Source organism: Artemia franciscana, chromosome 16, assembly GCF_032884065.1.
Source record: "Artemia franciscana chromosome 16, ASM3288406v1, whole genome shotgun sequence".
In the NCBI taxonomy this organism is placed as follows: domain Eukaryota; kingdom Metazoa; phylum Arthropoda; class Branchiopoda; order Anostraca; family Artemiidae; genus Artemia; species Artemia franciscana.
Window position 1 is genome coordinate 36,792,001 of NC_088878.1, and position 10,128 is coordinate 36,802,128.

The 10,128-nt window shown below is 36.5% G+C and overlaps 1 protein-coding gene across 1 annotated transcript; it reads right to left on the reverse strand.

Annotated features, from left to right (window-relative positions):
• Positions 1-5,170: 5,170 nt before the first annotated feature.
• Positions 5,171-5,803, reverse strand: LOC136036834 (uncharacterized). The gene has a single exon (XM_065719167.1). It carries the CDS (start codon positions 5,801-5,803, stop codon positions 5,171-5,173), a length of 633 nt encoding a protein of 210 aa, XP_065575239.1.
• Positions 5,804-10,128: the final 4,325 nt, after the last annotated feature.

The window sequence follows — 10,128 nt, forward strand, 5'->3', positions numbered from 1 at the left end:
TCTGTGTTCAGTTGCCAACCTGAGCAACAGTCATGAATTTTTTAAATCTTGCAGAACATTCACCCCAACTACATTCACAAGCTATCTCTCATGACCCACACTCTTGTCCATACATCCACATTTCAGGGAAATAGAAGGCCCATCATACTGGTATTCTTCATTTTACTTATATTTAATGGGTTTGAAAGAAAGTTTATATGGCTAAGTCAGTAGGCCAGTAAAGGACCTGGTGGTCCTTTAGCCAGGTAGTGAAATAGGAAGCTAGGGACCAGCCAGCCTATGCTCTTGCATGCCCTTCCTTCTTACTGCCCCTAGATTTCCATCTGTACTCATTTAAAGTTAGGCCAATTCTAGCTGAGGTTAGTCATATCACCAACCCATATCCAAAACAAAATAAACTGACAATGCCAGGAATTGAACCTGTACCCCTTGGACAAAGCATTCCAGCCCAGAGCGCCTACTACTTAGCAAGGAACACAAATTTGACCAGAGAACAATAATTATTTAAAAAAAGTAGAATATTGAAAAAAAAAAATCTTGCTATAGCTGTCCCACTACTATCCTGTAAATGCTATAGGTCCATTTTATTCAGACAAATCAATTTAAAACAGGTATCAACAAAACTCCATCAGGGATTGTATATGCTTAAGATACAATCAAGCTATTTCAATGCTTAGTTTTGTGATATTCTAGTCTTGAAATAATAAAAAAAGAGAAAAAGTATATGATCTATTTATTTTTCACCAGCTCATTTGAGCAAAATCATTTGTGACAGCCAAATGCCCATGGTTGGCTTAGAACCTCTCTAAATGCTCTGAAACAGAAGGAATAAAAAAATTATACTAATCAGCATTAAACTGTCCCTTAAATTTAAACACGTGCATTTAGTTCGAAAATGACGCTACTGCTAGTCAGCTTACTGTGCCGTTCCCACTGGCTCTACTGCAGTTAGAAATGGGCAGTTACCGCGCAGTAACTGCAGTTACTGAAAAACCGTCAGCTGGAACACACCCTGTATGACAAGACTAACTATCATACAATTTTCTTCTTCACTATCAAATCCTCCTAATAACATATATAGGCTCGACTGCACTTTCTTCTGTCTGAAAAATTCGGTTATTTCACGTCTTTCTTGTTCGCTTTCACGGCAAATTATCATCAAGTGTTCTATAGTTTCTGATGCACCACACTTAGGACATTCCTCACTCTGTCCCAAAAATTTTGCTTTGTAACAACCAACTCCAGCATGGTGTGATCGGAGTCGAAACAGTTTCTTTGCTTCATATCTAGTGAGTCCTTTATACACCTTCGTTTCTATATTTCTCTGTTTTTTCATAGTCACAAAAAGATTCCCAGTCAAATCTCTATTCGCTTTAAAACCCTGACGATCAATCTCTTTAATCACTTTATCAAATATCATAACTTCGTAAGGAGTGTCCATGTCGGTTACAAGTGTTCCTGACTCAACTGCGGATTTGGCCTTCAAATCTGCTATTTCATTTCCAGAGATCCCAATGTGGGCGGGAATCCACTGAATAACTACTTTCTTCTTTTTTAATATGTCTTGTAGTTTAATGTAACATATAAGGACATCTCTATTTGGTTTTGCCATAGTATTAGCATTTACAACTGCTTGAATAGCACTTTTTGAATCAGAGCAAATGATAACCTTGTCCTCTTCAACAGATTCCTCAATGAACTCCAGCACCTTCTTAATGGCGTAAACTTCTGCCAGGAATACACTGCTCTCTGGAGGTAATTTGAATTTTTTGGACACATTTTTGAAAGGGCACCAAAACGCTGCTCCTACCTGCTTCATTTCATCTACTTTTGATCCGTCAGTGAATAATGGAAGGTATCCCTTGTACTCTTTTTCCATCATCATGCAGAATGCCAAGTCCGCTGGAGTATCTTGGTCCATATTGAATTCTAATCTTGAACTGATCCTGTTTTCCTCCCATGGTGGAGGGACACCTATTTCGCCAACTCTTAACATTTTGGAAAGTACTATATCAATTCCATAACTCTTACAAATTTCTAATGCTGCTTCAAAACAATTGGATTGATTTCTTGCTTTAGATGTGTCGGCAGTTGCTTGGCGACCAGGTTTGATGATTTTTTACTTAACTGGGTGGTTATTTTCTAAAGACCAAATCCTCTGTACATATTTTAAAAATCTGATCTTTCTTCGTGTTTCCAGGTCTGCTAGACCACTTTCTGATAGAAGGAAACTAACAGGTGTTGTTTTTCTTGCTCCAAATGCAATTCTTATGGCTGAGTTTTGGATTACATCTAATCTTGCAATGGTTGAGTGACAAGCTGTGCCATAAATTGTTGAGCAATACTCCATTTTAGGCAATACATATTTGATATAATACTGGATCAAAAGTTCTGCTGGTAATCCTCTAGCCATATAGGCCAAACTCTTCATAACATTGAGTCTTTTCAAACATGTATATTTAAGATACATCACATGGGGTTTCCAGGTAAGTTTATTGTCAACCACTACACCTAGTATTTTTGCTTCACTAACATATTCAACTGGGTGGCCACTTAAGTACAGATCCGGAAGGGTTCCAATTCTTTTCCTAGTGATAACAATTGCCTTCGTCTTTGTTGCAGAAAACTTTAAGTCAGCTTCTTTGGACCATTTTTCTAATTTTGCAATGACCTGGGTTATTAGGGTCTTTATATGGTAGGTGTCACGCGCCATGACCCACGCAGTATTGTCATGTGCAAAAATAGCTCCTCCATCATCCTTCATGTTGATAGGAATATCATATGATCCTATGTTGTACATGTCAGGCCCCAATGCTGATCCTTGAGGGATTCCTCTTTCAGGAAACACTGTTATATTTGAAATTGTTCCACCAACTCGCACTTTAACTTTTCTTCCTATTAAATAATCATTTAAAAATGCTAACATTTGGCCTTTTATGCCAGCTGTTACTAGGCCTCCAACCATTTTTCTATGAAGCATATTATCAAAAGCGCCTTCAATATCAATTAAAATCGCTGCTAAAATCCACCCATTTTGCAAAGCATATAATGCCTCCTGTTTGAGGCACATAAGACTGTCTTCTGCACTTCTATTTTTTTTAAAACCACACTGAATGTCTTTCAAAATTTTCTGCTGTTGTGTCACAGCTTCCAGTCTCTTCTTCACCATCCTTTCCATAACTTTCCCCAAAACAGGGAGAAGGGTAATGTATCTATAGTTTTCAATCTTTGATAAGTCTTTGCAAGGCTTTGGTAGCATTACTGCTTCACCATACTTCCAAACATCAGGAAATTTTCCCTCCCTCCATATACTATTGATTAATTCTAGCAGTACATTGATCCACAATTTGGGGAGCGACTTCACGAACTGTGGCAAAATTTCGTCTGGTCCAGGAGATGTATCAGGAAGCTTATTAATTACATTCATTAATTCCTGTTCAATGAATGGTCTATTGTATGGTTCGTTTTGTCCTTGTGTTCCAAGGTCACTTACTTTTGTGTCCATATGGGTCTTCTTCTGTATATCCGGATCTCCCCGGCCAACGGTAGAGCTCATGAATTTGGCAGCTGCATCAGCTTTTTCATCATCAGTCACAAGAAGCTTATTATCAGATGCAATAGGTGGGTTGCTCCGGCCTGAAGTTGCTCTGTTATTCATCTTTTTCATAAACTCATATACTTTGGATGTTGGTTTTCGAAAGTCAAGTTTGTTTATAAAGTTATTCCATGATTTTTTCTTGGCTTCAAGTACTGTTTTTCGAAATATAGCATAAGCTCTGTTCTTTTCAATAAGGCTATGAAGATTTCTCACCAGATTATATATTCTCTTTTTTGCAATGAATTCTCTTTTGGCTTTCGAACAATCTTCATTCCACCAGATACACCCTTGGTGACGGCTGATTTCTCTATATGGTACAACAGTTTTGGCTATTTCTATCAATTTCTCTTGAAATATTTCAACTTTCCTAGATAATTCTACTTCTTCCTCTGTTAGTGATTTCACATCAAACTCGTCTAGTGCTTTCTCTAAGTATAAACCAGTTAAAATTTTTAGTTATAAATCCCTTTCTCTTATTACCTTTTGGAAGGACTTCTTCATTAATAGTGCACAATATGGGGTTGTGATCACTGGCCAGTTCACTTTCAGCATCACATTCTATGTTCAATTTGATACAGAGTCTAGGATTGCATAATAGCAAATCAATTGTTGTTGTCTCTCCTGTCTGGGGATTAACTCTAATTGGCATCCCAACCGGTGTTGCTAAGCATATTGGGCTATTTATTAAACAGTTTTCTAAACTTGTTCCAGAACTATTTACATTTCTACACTTGCACCAAGATTTACTATGTGCATTCATATCACCCAATATTATCAGGTCCTCTGCAACTGGTATCATTTTAATAATTTCATCTATCCTTTCTCCCAACAGTCCATTATTTCCAGATGGGTTGTATACACATATAACATTCATTTTCTTTTCATTTTTTAAAAACAGTTTAGTTCCAACTACTTCCACTTCATTATCAATTGATTGCTGGCTTGCTAAGTCCAATTCTTCATAATGAATATGACTTCTTATTCCAATCATAACTCCACCTTTTCTTCCTGTTATTCTATCATTTCTCAAGATGTTGAAACCTTTGCAGGGGCTCATGATATTTGGTTTTAGCCAAGTTTCTTGAATACAAAAAATATCAATGTCTTTTCTGTCACAATATTGAAGCAATAATTCCCTTTTTTCTCTCATGATTGAACATGCATTCCAGGATAATATTTTGAGCTGCATTAAGGACATGTTCTGTTTTCCAAGGTGCTACTTGTTTCACAAACCAATTTTACATCATTGCGGTCAAGTTTTCCAAACTTCATTTGCTCAACCAATTCACACAGTTTATCTACCTTTTCATTCAATGGCAAGTTTTCAATACTCAGTATTCCTGGGGTTATAAGCATCCCAATCACTAACTTCTTTGCCGTCATTTGTTGCAATTCTGCTGCAGTGTTACTGATTATTCTTTTCTCAGGATTCAGGTTATTCTGGACTACATGAGCATAACTTCTAAATGTTGTCCTTGCTCTTTTAAATCCCATGCCATACTTTTCTGCCACTTCTAGCACTTGTTGGTTCTCCCTTCTTACTGGGCATACTCATGAAGAGGATGAATGGTTTTATTTACAATTGGCGCACCTGTATCTGCTGGTACGCTCATCTACACTCTCCTGTTTCAGAGGGCAATCACGGCTTTGATGATTCTTGGCACATCTGAGGCAGATCTCCTTTGATTTACAGTCTTTCTGAAGATGCCCATATTTCTGGCATTTGTAGCACTGCATCACCTTCCTATGGTAGGGTAAGACATCTCTGTTTCTACCGCAGCACCACACACTTGCTGGGGTTATAATTGATTCAAAAACCACCATTACTGACAGGCTGTCTTCAAGCTTTTTTAGATCCCGGTTATACCTCTGCATTCTAATCACTTCTTTTACAGGCACAGCAGATTGGATACTTTCCTCAATTTGTACAATTGATAAATATAAAGGAATTCCTTTCATCACACCTCTTGATACATGTTCTTTCCTTAAAACTGTTACTTCTATGTTATTCACAGTTTTGATTTCCAATGCTGATTTCATCCCGCTCTCATCTTTTAAATGCAAGTAAATAGTGTTCCCTTCACGATTTGTTTCAAACTCAAATCTGCCACTAATTTTTTCCTTGAAAAACATATAAAGTTCGTATTCATTTAAGAACTTGGCATTTATATCAACTGCTTTGATTACAACACTTCCATGTATCATTTCCTTTTCAGGTATTTCCAATAATGGGATCTGGAAATTTGAAATATTTCTCTTATCTTTTGTAAGTGACAGGCCTTTGGCCTTCTGGTTTGGTCTTTGGTGAACAAATTGTCTCTTTGGTGCTCCCCTTTCAATCTGAAAGGGGAGCTCTCAATCTTCAATCTTCTGGTTTGGTCTTTGGTGAACAAATTGTCTCTTTGGTGCTCCCCTTTCAATCTGAACACTTTCATTACTAATAGGTGAGGTCACTCTCCTTTTCAAGTTATTCTCTTTTCCTCTTGAGCATAGTCCTTCCACTACTCTTGGATTTACCATAGTCATATCATCAGATTCAAAGTTTGTGTCAGGTGGAGAATGGTCAATACCTTCTAACTCACATTCTTCCACTTCAAGTCCATTATATCTGTTACTCACTGTACAAGCATACTGTGCCTGGTTCAACACTGGTGCTCGATTACTGTACACTTGCTGTCCATATAGTTGTGTCATAACTTGGCCTGATTCAAGTCCATCATTTGTGTTATTCACTGTATACATATACTGCTGTGATGGGTTGGAAGTTGGGGTATATACTTGTCCATAAACATTTGGTACGACTGCCGGAAACATGACTTTTTGCATACCACTAGGCATATTCCACTGCATTTGCATCATCTGTGGTCCTGGGGCCCCATTTACAGGCCCCTGCATGGGACTATGAACCACTGAATAATGCCCAACACTAGTAGGAGCTACTGTACCCCCAGCTGGGGGGCCGGTTTGACTGTTCATGATACCACTAGTCTCCAGTCCACAAAATCATTTATTCCAGAGTTTTCTCAAACAGACTTCATGCACCACAAACAAGTCTTTACTTAAAACCTTTTTCACAAGAAGCACATGCTATGAATTCAAAAAACCCAAAATACGAAAGACTGAAACAGGCTATGGCTTCATTCTACATGAATTAGTCACTAGCCTCTCAAACTTATCCCTTATTTAAAACAGAATACCAATTTATACGAAATTAAACCAGCTTATCTTTTCGAAAAATAGCCAAAAGACAAATTATACGCCTCTTGCAAATCGATTGGGATAGTGTTTTTTATGTACTTTATTGCACTTTAACTAAGACTTCAACTTTAACTAAGACTTTAACTTTAACAAAGGCAAAGATTTTCGCCTTCGTTAACAAAGTCAAATAATGTAAAGATCACTGAAATGAAATGCATATTTTCACTTCAAAACGCAAAAGATAGCATTTTAAAAAAGTTAAAGCTTGTCATCCGTCATGAACGTACTAATATCTCATTCCAGTCATCCCAACATACCGATAACTAAGTGAAAATGGGAATTATTTGCGTTAAGGAGTAGAACATAGAGAAGTTGAGGGAGAAGTAAATCAGTTATGAGCCTTGTCTTTTTAAGACAAAATTCTAGGGCAAAAATGGTAAATGTTTGTAATACTGGGTAGTAGGTATATTTCACGTTTGTTTTTAAGTGAATTTACGCTTGCTTTTGGTACTTGAGTTAATTATGCGTGTCATTGATGTCGGCTAGTCTCATTTCTTCTTCATAAAGCAGGAGCGATACTTATTCCTCCTGATAGAGACAGATGAACATCTGCCTCCAGAGCACTGACGAACTTTTTCGTAATAAAAATTCTTAAAATTCACGAAGATCTTGTCATAGCACTAAATGCAGTCTCCATTTCTAAGTTCCAGGTGCTATAGATTGTTAGACCTTAAATACAAAGAGCAAACTGGTTCTTAAAAAATATCCTTGCCTACAGTAAATTCTTTAGTTTAAATAATTTAGTAAATTAAATTATTGTTATTTTGTACCCTCAACCTGGAAAGGATGAGGTGTTACCAAAATATTTTGCCTGTAGAATCAATTACAGTTAAAGAAATATGTCGGTAAATACCAAGCACCATTGTCCAGTAGCAATCCCAGGGAGGGATAAAGGGGATACACCCCCTACCGAAATTCGAAAATTATTTTGCTGTAAGATTGGCATTCTTATAGATTTAGACTAATACAAACGGATAATTTATGCCATACATCTTATTGTGAAAAGGATACAAAATTGATGTTTTTTTTTTATAAAATAAAATTTAAAACGAAACCATTTTTAAAATTTGCAAGATTCATTATGGGTTTTAATCTAATTTTTCTAGAGTAATGCATGCACAACAAATAGGTATTGTGTTACAATCTTCACACAATATTTTTTTTTTTTATTAAAATATAATTGGGAACAATGACAGGCTGCCGCCAAGTATGCCACGTGCTATTATAACCTCAAGCTTCCAAGATTGATGAATTTCATTTAAATCACGCTTGTGCCTATTCAGTGTTTATATAGAAGTCTTTGCCCTTGTCTATTAATTATTCGTTCATGATGTCAAAACAGAAATCAACAAATATACACTTTTACAAACAGAAATAGTTAGTTGGCTGGTACAAACCTTGGGTGAAATAGAAATCAGTTTAAAATATTTAAAGAGGCAAGGTTATGGTGGAGTTTCATTTATGAGTAGCCTAGTTCAAGGTTGTTCTGCTATAGTCCGTGAAAGTTTTCCCCATGCAGTTTATGTTCACTGTGCAAGTCACTCCTTATACTTAGCCCTGTGTCATTCGTACAAAATACCTATTGTAAGAAACGGTCTTGAAACTTTAAAAGAAGTCATTAATTACTTTAGAATTTCACCTAAGTGCTTTACAAATTTTCAACAAATTGTTTAAGAAAGTAATCCTTTCATAGCGACAAAAAGAACAAGATTGAACAAATTTTGCGAGACTAGATGGGTGGAGAAATTAAGAGCAATCATTTCGTTTAAAGAGATGTTTATTATTATCTGTAAGACTATGAGAGAAGTTCAAGAACATCCTGATTCAGATTCTGAATAGTCAAGCTAAGCTTATTCTTTGCTATCTATTATTGAAAGATGCAGTTTTGTTGCAACTAGGGGAACTGTCACTAAAGTTTTTAGTCTGACACACAATTTGTCGAAATCTTTGCAATAAGAAACTATAGATCTCATATACTTTCTGAAACACTCTGAAGATATTAAGAGGAAGGTAAAGAGTAAAGCTACGTTTCCTCCACTTTTTACTGAAGTAACTGAACTTAGTCAAGATGTTGAAAATTAGCATCAGACTGCCCAGATGAGCTCCAAGACAAACGTATAGGGATAATTACGTAACAGAGTCAGAGAATCCTGAGGTATATTGTTGACTTCCTGTGTTTATCCCATTTATGGACTACTTTCTGCAGCAGCTACATCAGTGATTCCTTAGTCACAGAAAATTGCTGAGTTAGCTCAGTAGATAATGTGGATACAGTCGGGAAACGTGGCACCAAAACGTTACATGACGTGCTTAAAAGAATGTGATAAGAATAGTTCCTCCAAAATACGTCATTTTGAAGATTTCTGCAACCATTCCCGTTCCTACGGCTACGTGCGAGCGTTCTTTTTCTACCCTGACAAGAGCAAATTCTTTTACCAAGATTGGAACGGCTTAATCGATTAGCCTTATTATCCATACATAGGGATGTACCAGTCAATGCAGAAAACGCTTTGGATAAACTAGCCCACAGAAAAAGGCAGCTTGATTTTGTTTTATAATTACATATTCGTTTACAGTGTTGTCTCAATAAAGAACGTATCTTATATTCCAAAAACTTCATTTCTCCTTTTTAACCAGTACTATAATCCCCTAGTCAATTTATCCAAAACCCCCCGAAACTTATCGCTGGGTTCACCCTTAATCTTGCCCCCTGTAAGCATAGAATAGGTGCCAGCAAAGCTTTAAAGTATATCAACTACTAAAACTGCCAAAAATACTTTCCTCACAGCTCCATTGGTGGATTTACTTTCCAGTGTGTCCCTACACTCAACTGGAATGTAAAACTGCTTGTGATTTAAGGATATTTTAACTCACCAATTTAAATTTACCGTGAAGTAGCCAAGGTCTGAAAGGCAAAGTGAAACCACTACTCGATTTTGTCTTATGAATAAAACAGAAATTTACCGTTCGCAATTCATCTATTGGAAGATATTAGTTTCGAACTCAGACCTCTGGTTCTTGGAACGTGATTCTTTTCTTCTTGTCTGAATTAATTTTAATAAATTCACATCGCCATAGTATAGCTAAAGTTTTTAAAATGGTCTGTAATGGTTAGCTATGAATAATACAGCCAAAAAAAGCAGACTAATTTCCCACCTTTCGTGATTTTCATCATATTTTTGACTCTAAAATTCGAATTTGGCCTTCCAAGGCTTATAGTATTAATTTTTTGAATATCTTATCCTTATCCTTAACATGTGAATATCAGAAGA